The following is a 20916-nucleotide window of genomic DNA, read 5'->3' as shown; positions in this document are numbered from 1 at the left end:
AGTTTTGCAGTCAAACATGTGTCAGAATGTTTTAATATCTTGAGGTACACATCAAGAACAGAAACATGTACTAAAAATGAGAAGCCAAAACACCAACATTCTAGATCATTTTAATACATCAGATTGTTATGTAGTATAGTCATATTACACATCATTTGAAAGTTTGTTTGAAATTGAAAATATTTGTAGTGCTTCACATTGTCAGATTAATCTTACTACGTCTCAATAAAATGTAATTGATTTATTTATGTAAGTGCTTCCCTTCCTTCTAATGCTGCAGCGTATCTTTAACAATATGGTCGATATTATATGCATAGAAATTGAATACTAGCGTCATTTGATCCAATATTAGATCTGCAGATGTACTGTATAGTTCATCATATACCCACCAATTGAATTTAAATGGAAATTGTAGTAAATTGTTTTTGTAATCATTCCATACGAAAGGGTTAGTACAATACAAGCAGGAAAGAGAAAACTTGCAGTCTTAAAAGCAAATAGATTTACTGGGCCACCCATTACACATGTATGAACAATATAGACAGATATGTAGAGTGCGGCAGGGATGGAAATTAGCACCCGCCACCAGCCAAATTCTCGTGAATTTGTGTAGGCCTACTGACTGGCAGGTGAATTTGGTCAACTTACCAGCCACTGGGTGGGGTATTAACCCTATGTGAACTAATTCCTACCTTACAGTGACAAGATTTGGGAAAGATTCTTGAAAGATTGTAGTCTTTTAACTAATACCCCTCATTCAAGCTTTACTCAAAAGACTAAAATCTTTCAAGAATCTTTCCCAAATCTTGTCAGTGTAAGGCAGGCTTAAGTTGTTGAAGCTTAGCCAGAGTACAGTCATCTCTTAGCTGTGAAACCCTTATCACCTGCTCTTTATGCCAAAGGGATCAAGTGGGAGATAATTCTATACTGTATATTTGTGTGTCCTTGTATAATTCACAGGGCAGTTGGCAGCGTACGCGTATATTGAAACATGTTACAGCTAATTGGATTACAAACCGTGACATGATACAAACTGTAACTTGATTAACAATTTAACTGATGCAAATATTAAGCATTTACAGTATGATCACATATTCACTTTCACGTAAGAAGTTTTTCTCTTCAGAGAGAATGTCAAAACTATTCCAGTCCACAACACAAATTCTTCCAGTGCCCTTTGCTTGGAGGCATTTTTATATACAGTAAAATGTAGCCTTGATTATATATACCCATGGGTTCCCCCTGGATTTGTGTTGAGATGAATCTCCACTTAGTGCAGTTGTGCTTTTTCCAGAACAGACTTGGCATCCTTCTCCATCTCCTTGAGGCCTTTGTTAAGCAGATAGTGCAAGATACCTACAGACATGGCCCCAGCTGGTAGCTGTCCCAATGGCACTGCCCCACTCATGAGCCCCTTGAGGGTCATGAGGGAGGCCATTGAAGGCGTGGCGAGCAAAGACTTCATCGTTTCATGTGTGACTCCACCACGAAACCTTGATGTAATTTCAGCTTTTAATGCCATCACGTCCAGTTGCACTCGTGCTGCGAGCCTCTGCAAAGAGCTATCATCGAGCCCAAAAGATTTAAAAACTCTTTCTAGAAATGACATGATGATTCCATAATCACATGCCAATGTAAGACCTGGGACAGGCACCGTAGCTATTGCACCTGAGCCAAAGGCTGTGAGCCAGATCATCTTCTGTAGATGTTTCTTCTTCCTCTGCAATGCCTCTAAGGAGTAGACGGGTATAGAAAGGACAAGGGCATGCATCTTTGTTTCTGGGAGTTCTTTCTCCAGAGTGTCAAGAAACTTGTTGAAATCATAATCATTGATATTAAAGGAGGATATCAGAAAAACCTTTGGGTCTCCAACACTTTTCAAGTTCCTCTTAAGGTCCTCTCTGATTTTAGATAACATTGTTTCCTTGTTGAAGTCTCGTTTCTTTTTTTCTGCATTGATGTCGTTGTCGATCTTTGAACGAATGACATAAAACAGTCGTTTCTTCTTCATGATGGCTTTGGCCAGGCTAATGTCATTCTCTTTGAATCTCTCTGAGCTGAGGATGATGAAGAAGTCGTAACGTTCGAAATGGACATCAGACAGATACGTGTTTGCTTTGAATTTGGGAGAGCCAATACCTGGCAGATCCCATATGATGACATTTGGCATTGTGGGATGTGGGTATGGTGTCGGTGTCTGCGTGGTCTCCGTCACTCCTGTTTCTGCTGCTCCCTCATCATCTGCGCTCAGACCCCGTATGGCGTTCACAAAGGAGGACTTTCCTGCTCCTGTATTTCCAGTTACTCCTATGTTGAGCGTCACATGACCCAGAGTCTCAATGTGTTCTTTAATCTTCTTTACGGCAACATCTGATGGAGACTTTGTGAATTCTTTCACAAATGTTTGAGTTTCTTTAGCATCACTTAACCCTTCAGCACCTCCATCTCCATAGATTTCAAGAATCTCAGTTTCAGGCTCTTCCACACTTAAACCACCTGACATGATGGCTCTGGAAACATATTAACAATTATGATCAGACATATTTGAGCTTAAATGCTTTTTTTTACTGTGGAATTATAGCAAAATGTTAAAAAGGATACTTACAGGTGATGTCTGCTTGCCCTTAACCTGATTACACCAGCTGGACTGGAGATCAATGGGAATACTGTTGCATGTACCTGTTAAGGGGGGGTTCACACATAAAGATTTGATAAATCTCAACCGATCGGCTGCCCTCGGCTGGCCTCGGAACACCCCACAAACTACAGGATTTCCAGTCGCAAATATTGAACATGTTTAATATTTACGATTATCGGTGCTGAACGTTTTCCGAAGGCAATTGTCGGGAGAATTTTGACTCTTAACACACCACACACTACAAGAGAATCTCATAAGATAATCTTAAGAGTTTAAGATAATCGGCCGTTTTCTGTCTTTGGTTGGACGGGGGGAGTTCGGGGCAAAATCAGCATGATGATCTTTATGTTTTGTATTTGGAAAGATGGATTCAATTTTCTGAAATTGTGTTTTCTGTTTGTCGATTAAGATTTTCTATTTGTAACCTGATTTTGTATTGACCAATGCTTTATCTGATTATTTACAGTCTAAAATGCTAAAACAAAAACACTTAAAAGTCAGTGTTCTCCTAACTTCAGGAAAGATGTATTGCAGAAATGTACAGTCTTACCTTGTCAGAGACTCGTCAACCTGCAACTGCTCACCAAATGAACTTCTACTTCTATCTTTATATCTTTAACTGGGGGAGGAGTCACTTAATATCTTCTGGTTTTGTGTGTGTGTGTGTTTGTGTGTGTGTGTCTGTCTTGTTTGTTTGTCTTGTACGCATTATCTTTTTAGTCTATAATGATGAAAAAAAATATGCACCCAAAGTGTTGATATAGGTTCAGAAAACGTTTGTCTAGGAGTGCTTTGCTCCTAGACAAGGTGCTCTTTAGATGGGAAAATTCAGTTGAAAAAGCAAGAGGAACTCCAAGGCACTCTCATATTGTAAAAGTCAGAAAGCCTTTATTGTAGCGGCTTGGTCACATTAAACCTGTCTAAAAAACTCCAACGTGTTTCGGCAATGTAGCCTTCATCAGGGAGTCAAACTCTCACAGGTAAGGAGAGGTTCTTAACATCTAAATTCACCAATTAGAAATCTCCACCTATTGATAGATTATCTGTGCAGGAAATGAAATTATGTGTTCATTTGACATAAGATTGCCTACTGATGTCCAACTAAACAGGCTTCATATGGCTATATCATTGTTTTTACGTTATTGCTGAGTGTTGTCCTTGAGAGCCAAGATTGCAGTAACTGGAGTCAATTTCCTTGTTTTATGCAAACCTGGCCAATAATGCTGATTCTTATCTTGATTCTGATTCTGAATGTTGCTCAACTGGATATTTTGCGGAAATACCCTGTTTCCCGACAATGATGCTATAATCTAGATAGATAATCTATGACATCTGCCATCAGGGCCATGCAGATACCTTTGAAGGGAAAGATGCACAAATTTAAAAAGGGGCACAATGAACAAGACTTTTAATATCATATGCCAACATTTACTTTTGAATTTGGTCAATTATTGAGACTCAAAGAAAATATTCAAACAAAATTCATCATGGAATCTACAACAAAACCACGTCATGTTATTCACATTGTACCCCACCAATGTGTGTGTGTGTGTGTGTGTGTGTGTGTGTGTGTGTGTGTGTGTGTGTGTGTGTGTGTGTCAAAACAGGCTGGTTTCCTTTCACAATGACAAATGTCACTTCTATTGCGATATATGTGTTTAAATGTTAAATTCTATAGCTAGTGACAAGAAGTTTTAGGGGGGAAAAGAACAATTTCTTTGCAGCCTAACTCATTCCGCAGTCAATGTTCAGTATTTGGCCTATAATGTAGCCTATACTATTTGGCATCCTTGAATATATGAAAATTAACCAAAATCTATCATTTTCTATCAACAACCGACCCCAGTATCGCCCTGAATCGCAATGCTGCAATGTTTGACGTATCAATAAAAATCTAATCGTAGGCTTAAAGAATCAATATCGTATCGAATTGTGATGAAACCCCTAACATCAACTCCACACTCAACGCCACATGCTCCACAATCAACAGCACACGCTGCTGGTCTAGATAGGGTTGCAGGCTTACGATGGCTGTTTGGCAGTTCATGCTTTGGTTCAGAGTAGATCAGTAAGGAGAGGTTGATCGCCTTCAACAGGGTAAAACCAGTTCCCAACTCAGTAAAACCATATAACAGTTCGGGGAGTCTTTTACTGGGAAATGGAGGGTACTTAGCTCAACAAGAGCTGAATGTCATGATCATGTCAAAACATTGGGCAGAAAGCAATGTGTGTGTGTTGCTTAAATGAGTTTAGTTGTTGTTGCCATTTGTGACACTGAACTTGAGTGTGACACTGAGTTTGTTTTGATGCAGAGCATTGTGGTAACACCACGCTTATCGTAGGTCACATGGATGTGTAACATGCAACATGCAAATTGTGGAAAATTACCAGATTCCATTGCCAATTCAAATTATAACATTAAGAGGAAGCAAAGACATGAGACAAGAGAAAAGGCATGTGAGAAATGCAGTCTTGTGAGGTCTGTCTCATGGTCAGTGTGTAAGAAATGGGATCCCTGCACTGATAGGTCAGTTTCTGTCTCTGTGAACCTCACAGACAAAATGCATTCAGGAAATGTCTATTCGCACCCCTGGTACAAATGGCCTTGGCCACATAGCTCACACCCCGTGAGGTACCAACAAAAAAAGCGTTGCTCGCCTGCGCAAAAAAAAATGCCAGACAATCCTGATAGCTTTCGGCTCTAATATCTGTTCCAATTAAGTTTGAGAGGGAAAAGTGCTGTTTTATTCCATAATCGTTGATCAGTGAACACATACAACAGTCAGTTTCTTAGTTACTGTACTCCAGTATTTCTACTTGGTAACTTTACATTTCTGTTTGTGTATAAACCACTGTAAGTGACCTACTGTAGCTGGTAGCAAGCTGTAACCTTTAGCTAGCATTACAGCTCAGTGATGTATATAGACCTCTAAAGTTCGCCTACAAAAAGTACCCAAAGCTGACATCTTTGCGTATAAGGAGAACCGGGTTTAAATTGAAGCTACAGTAACTACCTCTATGGCAAGTTGCATTGCAAGTTAGTGCTGAGGTAACAAAAATCAAGGTGTACCTGTCCAAACGTACCAGAAATCAAGTATCCACTCGAAGGCAGAGTGCACGAGTATAGAGCACATATCGTTTTAGATTCCCCATGTTATTTTTCATTTGGAAATATACCCATATGAAAAAGAAATAGAAAAAACTTATACTGCCAGCAATGTGTTTTATTTACAAAACTTGTATGATTTACTCTTAAAAGTGGCCCCTATCTCGTTTTCCTCATACAATTTCATACACAGATTTACTAAGGATCTTATAATGGTTTCACTGTCATATAAAAATCTATCAGGATTCAGATAAAACATGGTACAATTGTGTATGATTTGTCTATTCCTTTTCCCACATAAGACCTTTATCCTTAGTAAATCTGTGTAACCTAAAACATATAAAACTTTGTAAACTGTAAGGGCTTTATATGGCATTGTATAAGGAAAACGAGAAAGGGGCCACTTTCAAGAGTAAATCATACAAGTTTTTTCTATTTCTTTTTCATATACAGTACTGTATATGGACACTGGATCTCTGGGCGGTCAACCCACGTGTTGGATGTGAGTGAGGTTGTGATAGAGTAAAGGAACTTGCAGGAGAGGTACTGTATGTTGGTTCAGATAACTCAAATTATTTATTGCTCAACAACACAGAGTTTTCAAAAATAGAAACACTAATAAACAAAATACATTTCCCTATCAAAAACAAAAACAGCACATAATAATACACAGTCAAAGTATCAGCCTACTTGACACAGTACTTCCAAAGGATCTTTGGTTAAAATGTTTGGTCCCTGCAGAGAGCTCACTTCTGCAATGGCTCAAAGTGGCAGGAAATGTTGTGTTATTGATAAGAATGCAGTTAATAACATTGTAATGAGTGAATATGAGCAAAATCGCGGCAAACCAAAAAATTGCTTTGCTCCACAAACGAATGCCAAATCAGCAGGAAACACCAACACCAACAATGAAACCCGCTGTACATCTCTGAATAACACGTACTGTAGCTCACATAAAATGCAACAACACTTTACACAACTACAAAACATTTTACGATCAAAGCGAAACACAGTGAATCTTGTCTGCGCTTGCGTGAATGAGATGGTGAGAAGGGTAAAGTTCAGTTTCTCACAAACTTATTTAAAACCTTTGTTTACAAGAAATATTTGATAGCTGCTGCACTTCTGAAAATATTTGGTAAGAGTTTAATGCTCCAGTTTAAGTTTAATTTCACTACTGGTTACGTCCCTGTAAGTCATAAGTCAATTAAGTCTTTCCAGACCGACTGTCAACTTCAATTGAGATTTGAGAAGCAGGCTGGTGTTAACCAAGCTAGTGAAATTTATGGCGCATTTTCTTAGTCTCATAGACATCTGAAGTTCACTTAAAAAAGCTGCCATCTTTGAGATAGAGTATCTGCCGATTTTTCCTATGGGAAAATATGCTAACTAACTTATTGTAGTGGCAAGTTGCATCACAAGTTAGCTCTGGAGTAGCAAAAATCAAAGTGTGCCGCCTTCACGTACCAGAGATCATATATCCACTCCAAGGCAGAGGACAAATGTGTGTCCAGGAAAACATCTGCATTTCCGATTTCTTCGTCAACGAATTTTAACTGTTGTGATAATTCCAAATTCCAATGTTATTCTCCCATAGTAAAAATTAACAAAAAGGGAAAAGGTTGCACTTTGCATAAACGTGTTTTTATTGCACAGACGCGTTTCAGCTTAGCGCCTTCCTCAGTGTGCCCATAGTAAAAATATCAAGATACCGGATCTCCTCATAAGGGCAAAGATGGTACCTATTTTGTAGGCGAACTGTAGAGGTCTATTGACCAGAAGCGGGAGGGCGGGCTGGCCTCACTCCCACTGTCAGCTCTCATGGCCTTCAGCTCTTGCTGGGTGGTGGATGGAGTTCTTGCTGAGGAGGACCCCTCGCTCTCCTCGGTGTCTGACTCCTGTCCACAGCGCAGGGCACGGGGCAGAGCACCCATCAGCGCCCTCCTAAACATGGTGCTGGAGAACACATAAACGATGGGGTCCAGGGCGGAGTTCAGGAAGTTCAACCCAAAAGACACAATGGTGAGCTGGGTGAAGGTGTAGAAGGCGTTACAGTCCCATGGGCGATACGAGCGGATGACCCACACCCCGATGGTCGTCACCGTGGTGGGCAGGAAGCAAACCATGAACACCACGATGATGACAACACACACTCTCATCGCCTTGTGCACCTTGTCCATTTTCCCCATCTGTCGCTTCTTCAGGAATCTGGAGATCTGGATGGAACAGAAGAGCAGCATGGCCAGTGGGAGGATGAACTCCAGGACCGTCAGGATACGATATGTGCCCACTAGGATCATGAAACCATCCTCCTTGTATGAAGCGAAGAAGAAGCACTGGGTGTTGTTGCGGATGTTCTTGATGTGGTCGTAAGCCAGTATCGGACCCCAAACGCTGATCACCAAGAGCCAGACAAACAGCAAAACAAATGCAGCCTGATGCTTGATCATGCGGTTAAAGCAGTGGTGAGGATGGACCACCTGGAGCAAGAGGACATTGAACGTTTGATAAAGTCACACTCTTCTTGAATAAGAATATATTTAATTGACTGAAGAACACACACACACACACACACACTCTGTGGATCGACGAACAAAAAGGGCAATTTAAACCCGGGTTCCTGAACGTTTCTGTAAGTATCACATTCAGGCATTACTTTGTATTAGGCTATTATATTTAACTATCTTATTTATCTATTATTGCTTACTATTACAACTATTTACTGAACAATTACAAAGGGTTTTCATTAGATTTTGCAAACTATTTTTCAATTATAATTAATTTACATGTAGCTGGCTTCTTGGGTCAAAGTAAGTTACTCCTGGTTGAGAATCACTGCTTCAACATTTCTACAACACTATCCTGTATCCTGTGACAAATATGTTTGATATGTTGAGAACATTTTTCAGTGTGGACATGACATAATGATAGTTTCCTCACCTTAAAGTAGCGGTAAATGGCCACCACAGTCATGAGTGCGATGCTGGCTGAGCGATTGGAAAACATCAGAAAGAGGTTCATCCTGCACAAGCCATCTCCAAACACCCAGTAGCCCCTAAGAAGGGTGTCGATCCTCAGCGGGAGACTCACTAGAGCCAGGAAATCAGCGATAACCAGGTTGAAGAGGAACAAGTTGTTGGGGTTCCAAGCCTTCAGTTTAAAGCAGAAGATCCACAGGGCGACTATGTTTCCCAGCAACCCCAGTACGACATCAATGGTGAGGACTGGCGGTAGGATCACGCCCTCCAGTTGAATACCAACTGGTGGACAGCCACCTATACCACCACCACCATCAGGAATTGGAGCTGTGAAGTTTGGCTCTGAGAGCATTTTTGGAAATGAAAATGACAGAAGTATAGTCAGGATTATTTATAGCAGTCAGGATTGCACGCCACATGACTAAGAATGTGAGTGTGTGTGTGTGTGGGGGGGGGGGGGGGGGGGGGGGGGGGGGGTATTTATTACCGCAGTTAGTTACCACATTTTCAAATTCAGGTCATTTGCAACTTCTGCTTCTCACCTTCTTCCTTTTTTCTGTGGCAAGGGGGGTGAATACTTTAAAGACACTGTATATCTGCCAAGGTGATGGATTTCATTGAAAAGGAACATCTGCCTGCTACCTTTTCTTGGAAATTGTGAGGTTTCAGTCTGTTGTGTTTGTTTGGATTTTATTGTGCCTTGTCAACCCCATTGATACCTTGTCAACTCCTTGTCGTTGTTAGATCGACTTTACATTGTTTTTAAAAACACTATTAGGATATTAGTCAACTTGGACTTAATGAAATAAACAAAACAAAAAATGCTGATTTCTTTAATCATAAACCATTTTCAACAACTCAGATGAAGTCTAAAACGTTTCATCACAATGCTAGTTCTACCTCGAAACTGTTACATTTTGGTTACATTTTGCCTAGTAATGAAAAATAAGGAAGTTTCTAAATCACATGCTTGCCAACATGCTTGCCCTAACCAAATTGTTTCTTGTCTGATGATGGACTTTTTGCTACATAACAATGCCAGTTAATGTCAGTTTCAGTTTCATTCTTCCTGCTCTCAATTCTCGATCACAAGATGACAATGGCAATAAGATGATGATGATGATGATGCATCTGATTTAAAACGACATTTTAAAGCAACCAAGGTCACTACATAAATATAATAAATGTGCAATGTGCAAGCACAATTCATTAACCAGTAAAATTACAGCATAACCATAGAAACAACTAATGAAGTATTAGGTAATGTCACAATTTATATACAGTACTAGACTGAAATATTTGTAATGTACATTCACATATGAATATATACATGTACAGTATATGTTTATGTATTGCTTTGTTATTTAAATGGTTTTAACCATTTGTGTAATCACTTGTGTCTTAAATGGTTTGTTAATTAAGACCTTACTTGGTCTATTGCTTTATGTGTCTCTTTTTGTACCTTGTTAAGGTAGGTTTGTACCTGTAGAACCTGCGCAGGCCACTTGATTTCCCTTAAAGGCATTCTGTCTCTGGTGGATCAAGTGTTTGATTTTGGGGGTGATCCATTGTTTATGTGATGTGTTAGTTTCAGTTTATGATAGGTGGGTTTCCTGTAGCCTTCATGAGTCTGTTAATGTTGTTTTTATGGTGTATTTTCAACCTACTGTATATTCTTCAATAACATGGCAGTTTGCACAATGGTATGGTCTACTTTCTATTTGGCATATTTTTCTACCCATTGGATTGACATTGTTTTGTTCTACTCAAAAATATTGACTCGTTATCATCTAAAAACAGGTTTAAGAGTATCAAACACTCCTTTAACCTGTTCCCTTGGTTTCTCAATCTGTGCATACAGCTTTCAACATGGCCTGTTACTTACAGTAGTTGTCTAAGAGCTTGAGCAACACATATATCCTTATACTGTTGTTGAACAATACAGTATGGTTTTGCTGCATAGCCTCTAACTCACAAATAATGGGCTCACCTAGGAAGCTTCATTCGTCATACTGTAAAATTCCAGCAAGCTTCATATCATTCCATTGAATGTTAGTGATATTTCAGGTTGTTTAGTTTTACTAGCTGATGGGATGGCACATCATGTTTTTGGCTGAATGTGTGTGAGTGATGTGCCTGCCCTGGAGCCAGCTGATGAAATGAAAATTGAGGGCTGGATACATCTAGCCTGTGGCCCATGTGGATCTCGAGTTGGTCATTACATTGACATGTGTCTCCATCTACTGGTAGAAAATAATGTCACAGGCACGGCCATTAACAGCCCATTCGTAACACTAGAAGGCAAGTTTACTTTGTGTTGCACAACTTCCACTGCATCAAGACAGTGTGTGTTTGACACGGTTGTATAAAATGCTAATCAAAACTGTATTGAGTAATCTTTATGGAATCCTAATTTTTCACTCATGACTGTAATATCATATTATTTGTGAATGTAAGCCCTTAAACGATGATTTAGTGCAGTTGTTCAGAACATGCTGTTGCACTTGGAGAACAGCTGCGTGATTTTAGTCAGACATTGAGCAATGGTCTCCTGTGTATTTCTCACAAAGTTAGCAAACAGAGGATCATTAGATTCATCTAGTTGTATACATACAACATGGACATGTCCTTGATTTCTTAGTGATCATTTACAAACAGCAGCAGTGTCTTGACATCTGTTCATAAACATTTTTTTTTCAGGTTGTTGTTGTCTATTGTTTTGGTATTCTACCGTAAATGGTTGGTACATCAACCTGGTTTAGACAGTGCTGACTATACACTATTTTTTTTTCTTAAGCTATGAACATCAGTAATTGGCTTGCCATATGAAAAACTGTAGTACTACTAAGTTTGTGCATCTTTAACACCAACACAAAAATGAGACAATTAAGACGAGATATAGACGTGTGTAGAGAGTCAGTATCTAGAAATAACAGCCACTCTGTAGTAAAAGATTCTGTTAAGTTTTAATAAAAGCCAAGTCAAACATTAAAATACTGAAACGGCAACGTTTTCCTAAATTTTTGTTCCATTTTGTACAAATCACAGTGGTTCAAAAATATTACAAAGGATTTTTTTAAAACATTTTTAACAGCAGCAAAACATTCTGATTGTTTAAAAAAAGCCCTTAATAGTGAGTGGTGTGTGCTTTTTTTCAAGTTCACAATTTTATCTGTGTAATACCACAAACAGAGCATCTCAACACAATGGAAGAGAGAGAGAGAAAAAGAGAGAGATAGCGAGAGAGAAAAGAAGGGAAAAGTGCATAAAATTTCTTTTTTTTTTTTAAGTCACACTTTTGAGCTGGAGACAGATAGCATCACGAGCCAATTTAGCTCCTGACCTTTCTGTCTCCATGTGGGCTCTCCAAAAGCCCCACAGGCAGGACTACTCTGAGCAGACCAGCCTTACAGTAGCAGCCATAGGCCGCGCTGGCACTAGTGAGAGTGAGCTGGGAGATGAATTGCCAATGAGGAATATATAAGGCCACCACTACCGCCTGTTCTGAGATCAAGGCATTGGTGTGAGTGAAACAGCAGGGGGCGTTCTGAGGGAGCTCCCACTGATTAAGTGTTTGCGTGCCCTTGGGTGAATATCAATGTAGTCTGGGACAGGGGAGCAATCGTGTCCACATGTCTGCTCGAAATAGCATGGCGCAGTGTGGGCGTGGGCAGATCATTAGAAGTAGATTGTTTTCAAATGAGAGTTGTTTGATTAAAACACACGCACACTCTGTGGTCGTCAAATAGGCCATGGAGCGTAGAGAGAGAAGCTCAAGTAAGGCAAAAAACTAAGGAGGGAAAGGATTCACAGATCTCAAAATGAAAAGCAACATACAGTAAACTGTAAGAAAGGAAGGCAGGGGGAAACTAGTTTCTCCAGTCTCTGACTGTACACTTATAGAAATGGACGCATAACAACGCTGTGAAGTAAGAGCATAGAAAACACAAGCATTAACACTGAACTGCAGTAATTGCTTTGTATTGTCAACAGGCACTAAGAGGGAAGAACTCTGGTCAGCTGCCTCTGGATGTATGTGTGTGTGTGTGTGTGTGTGTGTGTGTGTGAGAGAGAGAGAGAGAGAGAGAGAGTGTGTGTGTGTGTGTGTGTGTGTGTGTGTGTGGACTAACACTACATCTAAATAAAGGTCAGAGGTCTTGTATCTGTGTTCCAGTTTAGGAAGAATTCAGGAACAAAGTTCTAAAGACATTGGGTTTTTCAAGGCACGAGCAGCACCAAGGCCAACCATTGGTGGGTGGTCTGCCCTCTTACTGACACAGCTCAAGAAGCCATGCTCAGCAACGTCCACGTTTTGTTATTAGATCGCCGCAATGGCTTCCAGCAAGGACAGTGTGCGTCATACCCCATAACAAGCAGTGTAGCAAACACGTCATATAACAAGAGAAATATAAAACAAACCAAAATCATTTTTTTGTCTTTGAGTGAACATGATGGAGCTTACAATTTCTCAAATATGAACAAATCAACAAGTCTGGTGGGTTCGAGAAAATCTCTGACTCGAAGGACCAAATCAAAGAAAAGATAGGATGTTCAACATTGTGTCGAGTCTGTTTCCCAAAAAGCACACAATCCCTCATCAATGCCAACCAAACTCGTCAGTCACAGCATGCAAATCCCCACAAGTCACCCCCTCCATGCACATTCCAACAGTCCACATGCATTTGTTTTAGAGATTTCATTAGTTTACTCCTTTCTTTTTCTGAGATTTGGACAAAGCACTTCTTTTCAAATTCAGTTTTAAATTCAGTTAAAATGTTGTAACACTATCACAGATTAGCTCAATCATCCTTGAAAACCAGAATTATATCTCTAGTTACTAAAGCTAGAGGGTCAACATCTGAAGTTTGCCATTCATCAACAAACTCACACCCCTATGGTTGCAAAACTTGGCATCTCCCCTCAAACACAATGTGCCAACCAGTTATATTTCCACCATATTAGTGCTAAAAGCGCTGTGCATAATATTAAAAACCACCCTTTTTTAATTGAGAGTGTACTGTTTCCTCTCAAGCAAACTGGATCATGAGATGCTGCAACAAGTAGGCCTAATTCATATTCAAGAATCATAGACTATTCCTATACAAAGTTGTGGGGGGAGTTAAATGGGTCCTACAAGATGTCTTGTTAAAAGTTCAAACACGAGAAAACCAATTATTTTTTTCAAATTAAGCATAAAATACAAAGTGTAGCTCTTCTATATGAAGAGTATGTTATAAAAGACCTCTTTTGTTAAAAAAAAGTCTAATTTTTAAAACAGTCATTCCACGCACAAAATAAACAGGCAAAGGTGCCGTATAAGGAGAGATAAAAGTGCAATTGCAATCACATACCCAAGAAAACAGAGAGCATGTTCAAGGCAAGGCCAGAGTGGTCAAAGCAGTGCTGTCCACCATCTTAGGGAAGCTCAACCCTGCTCCACCAATACTCCATCAGTAGGCTACTTGGAACTCACTACAGAGCCCGTCTGTAGCGCTATGCTAATGCTACCACTACCGCTCTACATGCTACCGTATACGTGTATATTTGAACCTATGATTATCTACCATGCACAATACTTGCGGTATATCTTTCTACACACTTTCAGGCAGTCAAATTTGATTCCCTCAGAGGAAAACAAAGGCTCGGGACCAAAGAAGTGGTTCTTGAACCAGTTGGTTCTGCTGACAACCACTGACTAAGGCATTAAGACATAGCCTGTTTCCGTCCCACATGAAGAGAGGTTACTTGACCTGAACTAATCATGTCCCTCTTCACTTGTGGCTTGAAAGAGAAGCAGGCACTCCTTAAGCCTTCTTCAAACATTTTTATGACTGTAAAAGAGCCCTTAATTAACTAGTTAGAGGCACTGTTTTTTTTCTGCAGGCAATGGGTCTTTAGGGCCATCATCCTGATTCACAGCAGGAGCTCTGGTTAGGGAGTGTGGGGTTTATCTCATCAGTTGTACAACCGACGAATGAACAGACCGACCCAAAGTAGCATGGGCCTTTTTTAGTGGTCCGCTATGGACAGTTGGGAGATACGTTACTTGAAGAGGATGAAATCTTTAAAGCTACAGTTACAAAAAAAAGGTGCCAGGTATGAGTTTTCACATTCACTGATTGAACGCTGCAGCCTAAAATGCAGACCGTAGCACCACCAATGAAAATGTCAAAAAGCTTCAAATACCAGCGATCCCAAGTACTGATACAAAATGGGTAGAAGCCTCTACAAAATAATCACATGTAAATGCTTCACCAGGTAACTCTTTCACCAAGAAGAGCAAACACATCAAACGAAGTGAGAACACACCCACAAAGAGTTGTTTCTCTCCCTCTTTCTTCTCTGCAAAAAGCAAACTCACAGCTGAAATTTAAACTGGGGATAGGAAAAAAACACTCTCCAAGCCAAGAAGAGATTTGAATGGCACAATAATGTTAAGGGGTCTGCAACACTCGCAGAGAGTCAAATTCATTTTTATACCACCTCACAACTATTCGCACTCACTGCCGAGAATCACAACCCATCATTTCATCCTTCAGGAACAAAATGAGGAATCTTTTTCCTATGTTTCTTTTTCTCCATAAAATGAAATTAAAGGAAATAGGTCTGTTTAGCTAAAAGTGTGCAATGAACTAGAAGGTGCCCTTCTTTTTTCAGTCAGGTGAAATCACATTAAAGCAACAATTCACCCAAAATCAGCGGAACAAGCAAGTGGTGAGAGGAAGCCTGAATGACTTAGTTATTGTAACTTAGTTACTATAGTTACTCAGCTTATTAAGTAGCCTGTTAGCCGGTTAGCTAACCCAGGTAGGTGTTTTGTTTTGCTCTCTGTGAAGTTAAGTAGCAGGGAGACCAGGAATGAAAATGGAGATGGCAGATTTTGGATCCAGCCAGTACAGTACTTCTTGTGCCCTCCTCCCTTCGTCTCTGATGGATAAAAGGCAGTGGGAAGAGATGACGGAAGAACACATGGGGCTGAGTGGGAGAAAAAAGAAGTACGTCCTCTTTCTTTTGGTTTCTGGCAGAACAGAAATGGGTTAACTGGATTTCCTTAATAAAAAATAAAACAAAAAATAAGTGAGAGTAAAGTCAAAAGTGTAGATGTTACACAGATACTGTTAACTGGGAGAAGACAGTTACACAGGTGCTGAGGTCCCTGTGTTTCAAGTCGTCTCAGTTCCTCAAACGAACACATGCACAAACACACAGAAAAAAAAAAAAATTCACAGTGTAACAGAGGTGATACTTCTCCCTAGTGTTGCAGGGGGAAATGGGTGATCCAGCAGGTGGCGTCCACGATCAGCTTATGACGAGCAGGAAATGAGTGAGGGAGAAAGCAAAAGGGAGTTTTAATACTTCAGTGGCAGTGGGGTTGAATAGCCCTCATCTCCAACCTTGCCATTTTAAGTGTCCCAGGTGAGTTTGGTAAAGCGTGTTGTTAAGTCTCATTAATGATGGGTTTGGATTCTCTTTGGTGCTCCAGGCAGTCTGGCTGAGGGCGTGGACGATTGTTTGTTTGTTTGTTTGTTTGTTGTATTTTCCTTTCTTTCCTGGTGTTTCAGAATCTCAAGTATAGTGCTTCTCTGAGACTAATCGTGGGGGAGAGGGGTGGGGTTGTGGGTAGGGAATATCACAGAGTTGAGGAAGGGGAGGGTAAGGTTTTCTTTTCACAGCGGACAAATAGTCACGCAGTGGCATGGACACACGTACGCACACACACCGCATGTGGCTTTGTTCGGTGAGAAATCTTTGTAAGGAGAAGGCAGCTCATCCCCATGTCTGTTTGTTTGTTCTTGTTTTTCTCCTAGGGGGGCTTTGGGTTAGTCTCTAGCCTCTCCTGCACAGTCTCTAGCACACCCACACCCACACTCACTCACACACACACACACACACACACACACACACACACACGCATACACACACACACCACACTACACACACACACACACACACACACACACACACACACACACACACACACACACACACACACACACACACACACACACACACACACACACACACACACACACACACACCACACTACACACACACACACACACAGGAGCTATGACGGGGCGGGCTCGCTTTAGTCACGCTTCGTGGCCCCAGCCACAGTCGGTCTCCCTCGCTGACTGAGCAGCACAGAGAATGCTGCTGCTGCTGCTGCTGCTGCTGACTGAAGGCGTGCCCCTGAGCTGCCTCCGAGGCATATTCCCCCCATGGCACACCTGACACACTGGACAGCCTCACGCTTAGCTGTAGCGCTAGCTTAGCGTAGATTTACAGACTATATCACACAGAGCCACCACACCAGCGGGCGGAGGTTACACTGGTGACAAGGCTGCACCTACAGGCTGTGGGTTGAATGGGAGGAGGGGGAGGAGGAGGAGGAGGAGGAGGAGGAGGAGTAAGGGTGAGGAAGAGAGAGGGAGCGAGGAAGGGAAGGTGGTGGTGGTGGTGGTTTGGGGTTGGTTCTTCAGGAGATGTGTGAGGTGGAGGGTGCCGGATGCTTCCAGAAGCACCAGCCCCTCTTGGTGTTCTGCTTCCGCAGCAGCTCCTCCTCGCGCTCGCGCTCCTTGTGCGAGCGCTTGTAGCGGTCCTCCTCCTTCAGGAACCAGACGGGCGGCCAGCGCTGCTTCTCAAAGTGCTTCTGGTTCTCTGTAGAGAGACCGAGAGGTTCCACATGAAACACCACCAACCAACAGCCCCCATACTCACACACCCAGCACAGTAACACTAATTACACCACTATTCTAACTCATTCATTTTCATTACAGTCGCGGTTAAACAGGTTAAGTTACTGTTGTCTTTCTGCTCAATTCTATTCAGTCTGTAATAATACTGGTATTTTAGGATTTGATTTATTTGAATGTTTAGGTAATGTTTACCGGTAAGTTGTTTTGGACAAAAGCATCTGCTAAATACCATACACATAGATATACTAGCAACTGCAGCTAATTAATTAGGAATTCATAAATACGATGAACTTGCTCTTAATTAGCTTGGTGCCTGTGAGAGCATTAGGAGGAATAGTCAATATTTGTGCTAAAAAACACCCATGGTGTTAAGTTAGCAAATTATTTTTGTCTAGTTATCTCAACAGCTGCAGCTAGACTTGGGACTTCTCGTAATTTGACATCTGACATCTAGCATCCCTCCCCCGTCAGTGCGGGCCTACTGTACCTGGCGACATGTTCTTCATGTCTTTGGGGAACTTGCGACACACGCTGTTGTAGTTGGTGCAGATGTGATGCAGGCACCATGCTGATAGCTGCTTGGCGTTGTGGAACTGCGGAGGCACAGAGAGAGAGAGAGAGAAACCCAGCCGTTAGATCTGATGAACAAATACTCTCTGAGAGATAAGAGAGAAGCAGATATAAAGGCTTTCACTGACGGTAAGAAAAGACATGCCAGAACGCACTTAACGACAACGTAAAGGGAACTAAACCGTCTCTGGGGAGGATGATAAAATAGGAAATAGACAAAAATGTCTTTGAATTAATGTTAACTTTTCATATTATTACAAACAGGAGATTAAACGAAGGTCACGACTCATTTAAATTCTGTTCATCCAGCATGCATCCATACAACAAGCGCCACTAAAAAGGATCAGAAACACTTAAAAGATTACAAATTGTTGCAGGACGTTGAATACATGTAATGGATATCAGTGCTTGGTGCCAGTTGACACATCCAGTGAACCAAGCTGTGTGTGTGTGGCGACAGTGGAAATGCTATCATGATATTAATATTGAATTTCACACCTGAGCCATCTCCAGGTAAGCGAGCACCTGTCCGTCGATGTCAACCCCCTTCGCAGCCACGTGCAACAGATCATCCACAGCATGCTGCTCTGTGGGGCACAAAACAACAGCGCGTCATGTCACGTTACCCTCCTGTATGGTCGCTCAGCTGTACCCAACTGCTGTACCTGAACAGCGCAGTAGTCAAAACAGCTATGAGTATCCCCTAAGAGCACTAACTAGACATATAAATATTCATTCATTCATTCATTCATTCATTCATTCAATAAATGGATATGAATGTCTATATGCAAATGTGTACAGTGATCTTTCAGTGCACAGAATATTGAAGTCGATCTCCTGTATTTCCTGTGTTTTGTATTGATGTCTCTTGTTTCTGGGAGGATTTACAGAATAAGAATGGAATGCTAGTGATGACATGGGGCCGTGTTGCTCCACAACCACATAACTACTTCCATGTGTTCCATGCATGCTGACGAATTTTCTACAGAAAAGAATGGTTGGCCAATACCGAGGGGAATGTACACGCACAACTTTGCTCAGGAACATTACTGAAAAAGTTGCCTAGTGCATCATCAGCTTCACAGTGCAATCAGATGTGTAAGGCGGGGATCACATTAGCCAGCGGCAAGCGGTAGCGGCAAGCTTAACGCAACGCTCAGACCACAATAATAAATCTAAACATTCTATCTCGTTCCTAAGTTCAATATTTGTTGCTACGTCCTTAGACGAATCTGATTGGTTAAAATACCTAAACATTCCAAAACTTATTGTGACAAGCCGAGCGTTGCGCTTCAAAGTTGAACCAAGTTCAACTCTCAGTTTGCTGAGAGTTACCGTTCCGCTGCCGAACCATAGAGAACAATAGGAAACCTGCCGCTTGCCGCTGGCTAGTGTGATCCCCGCCTAAAAGTCCGGCTTCAGAAAGTATAAGTCCTGCCACATCAGTTGATTCTAATTAGCAAAACACTTAAGCCAGGTAGATCAGCTATTTAGTGAAATCACCTGTGTTAATCGCACCAGTAGAACCAACACCACATGGCAGGACTTTTAGTTTCTGAAGTCGAACATTTATATCTCTGAGTGCTACAGAGCCATCTTCACAAATAGGTGATAACAGGACATAGCACGACAGTGCTGCTTCACGTTGCTGCCTCCCCTGATGATGTGGTATTAGATTCAGAGCCTGTGAGAGGTCGGTCTGGCTATCACCATACTAAGCTCAATCGTTTAAGATTGAACATTAGTCTGGGGGTCTGCACTTTATTTCTACTGCACAATTGATACTGTGATCAATGGGCATAGTTCAAATGACTGTACGCTTTTGGATAGTCCTTCAACCAATCAGACCAACGATCCGGGTGCGTCTTTTGGATAAGCTAGTTTGTGATTGGGCCCAGAGGATGTGGACAGGAAGCAGGAGAGATATATGTTTCCTTGACAGTGGTCTGTTACACTTAGCAACGATCAGACCTCTGAACGTTGGGAAGGCCCATTCAAGTGAATGGAGCATTCTACAGCATTATGAAGAGCTGTGTATTATGTGCAGGTTTCCAGCCTGGTGGGATGTAGTACCTGTGAGGGCCACCAGGCGGGGGAGGCACAGCCGGTTGGACAGGACAATCAGCTCCAGAGGCTCCAGGCCAGAACTAGGGGTCAGCAGCCCGCAGTACAGGTACTCCAGCACCGCCCGCATACACGCCATGTTAGTGTTGGGGATCGCCACCTGGGGACGGACAGAGGAGGAGAGAGACAGGAAGAGGAGGAAAGAAAAGCAGGGAGAGAGAGAGAAGAGATGAGTCCAGTCAAGTCAAGTCAAGTCACTTTTATTTATACAGTATAGCACATATTTACATGGCAAGAAGTCAGGTTTGGGCAGGACAGTTGACGCATAGAAAGGGGCCCAGGGATACAGAGGTCTGACTAAAACAATGCATTAAGCAAGTAGAGAGAAAAAACAATGCTACAGAGGTAGCAAGTACTGTGGTACAACTTCAAACAGAGATTAGATCAATAAATAGATAAGGGAGAGAGGGAGAGGAGAGGAGGAAAGGTGCAATGAGAAAGAAGAGATGAGGGAGAGAGAAAGGGAGGGAGTAAGAGGAGAGGAAAAACAGATGCAGAGGGAGGCAGACCAGGAAAGACAAAGAGACCAGGAAAGAGAGAGTAAAGAAGACAGGATGACAATGAGAGTGAAACAGAGGAGAGCATGAGAAAGAGACACAAACATGAGTCAGCAATAATCATTTGAGCCATTGGTAGCTGACTGATCAACTGACTTTATTTCATACTCTGGAAGACATCATACAGAGATCTGCTTCTCATGCACATCCTTAATATAACACAATAAAGCTATAAGCTATATATATAAATATATATACAAATATTTATATATCTTTATAATATCTTATTTGCATGGTGAGAGGG

The 20916-nt window shown here is 41.4% G+C and overlaps 3 protein-coding genes across 12 annotated transcripts in view; all 3 read right to left on the bottom strand.

Moving 5' to 3' along the window:
• Positions 1-17: 17 nt before the first annotated feature.
• Positions 18-3218, bottom strand: LOC134088697 (interferon-inducible GTPase 5-like). Its single transcript, XM_062542786.1, has 3 exons — positions 3189-3218; positions 2606-2679; positions 18-2510 (listed from the first exon to the last, which is right to left on the bottom strand). The coding sequence occupies exon 3, from the start codon at positions 2501-2503 to the stop codon at positions 1271-1273; it is 1233 nt and encodes a 410-aa protein (XP_062398770.1). The 5' UTR covers positions 2504-2510; positions 2606-2679; positions 3189-3218; the 3' UTR covers positions 18-1270.
• Positions 3219-6293: 3075 nt separating this feature from the next.
• LOC134088696 (hydroxycarboxylic acid receptor 2-like) lies at positions 6294-9142 on the bottom strand. The gene is made up of 2 exons (XM_062542784.1): positions 8685-9142; positions 6294-8224 (listed from the first exon to the last, which is right to left on the bottom strand). The coding sequence occupies exons 1-2, from the start codon at positions 9072-9074 to the stop codon at positions 7487-7489; spliced, it is 1128 nt and encodes a 375-aa protein (XP_062398768.1). The 5' UTR covers positions 9075-9142; the 3' UTR covers positions 6294-7486.
• A 2527-nt stretch (positions 9143-11669) lies between these two features.
• Positions 11670-20916, bottom strand: part of rhobtb4 (Rho related BTB domain containing 4) — a 44466-nt gene continuing 35219 nt past the window's right edge. For all 10 annotated transcript variants that reach the window (XM_062542782.1, XM_062542781.1, XM_062542773.1 and 7 more), the window contains 4 exons: positions 20065-20215; positions 18490-18578; positions 17909-18014; positions 11670-17383 (listed from right to left, as the gene is read on the bottom strand). In XM_062542782.1, coding sequence (XP_062398766.1) covers positions 17202-17383; positions 17909-18014; positions 18490-18578; positions 20065-20215 — 528 coding nt within the window. In that variant the 3' untranslated portion in view covers positions 11670-17201. The remainder of the gene's footprint in view (positions 17384-17908; positions 18015-18489; positions 18579-20064; positions 20216-20916) is intronic.

This window comes from Sardina pilchardus, chromosome 8 (assembly GCF_963854185.1).
Source record: "Sardina pilchardus chromosome 8, fSarPil1.1, whole genome shotgun sequence".
Lineage (NCBI taxonomy): Eukaryota > Metazoa > Chordata > Actinopteri > Clupeiformes > Clupeidae > Sardina > Sardina pilchardus.
The sequence above is the reverse complement of the archived record's forward strand: the minus strand, read 5'-3'. Positions and strand labels throughout refer to the sequence as shown.

Bases quoted from the DNA above. Each gene is read 5' to 3' on its own strand.
- LOC134088696 (XM_062542784.1), bottom strand. From the start codon at position 9,074: ATGCTCTCAGAGCCAAACTTCACAGCTCCAATTCCTGATGGTGGTGGT. The intron at 8,225-8,684 runs GTGAGGAAACTA...CTCTTGCTCCAG, and splicing joins CCATTTACCGCTACTTTAAG to GTGGTCCATCCTCACCACTG.
- LOC134088697 (XM_062542786.1), bottom strand. From the start codon at position 2,503: ATGTCAGGTGGTTTAAGTGTGGAAGAGCCTGAAACTGAGATTCTTGAA.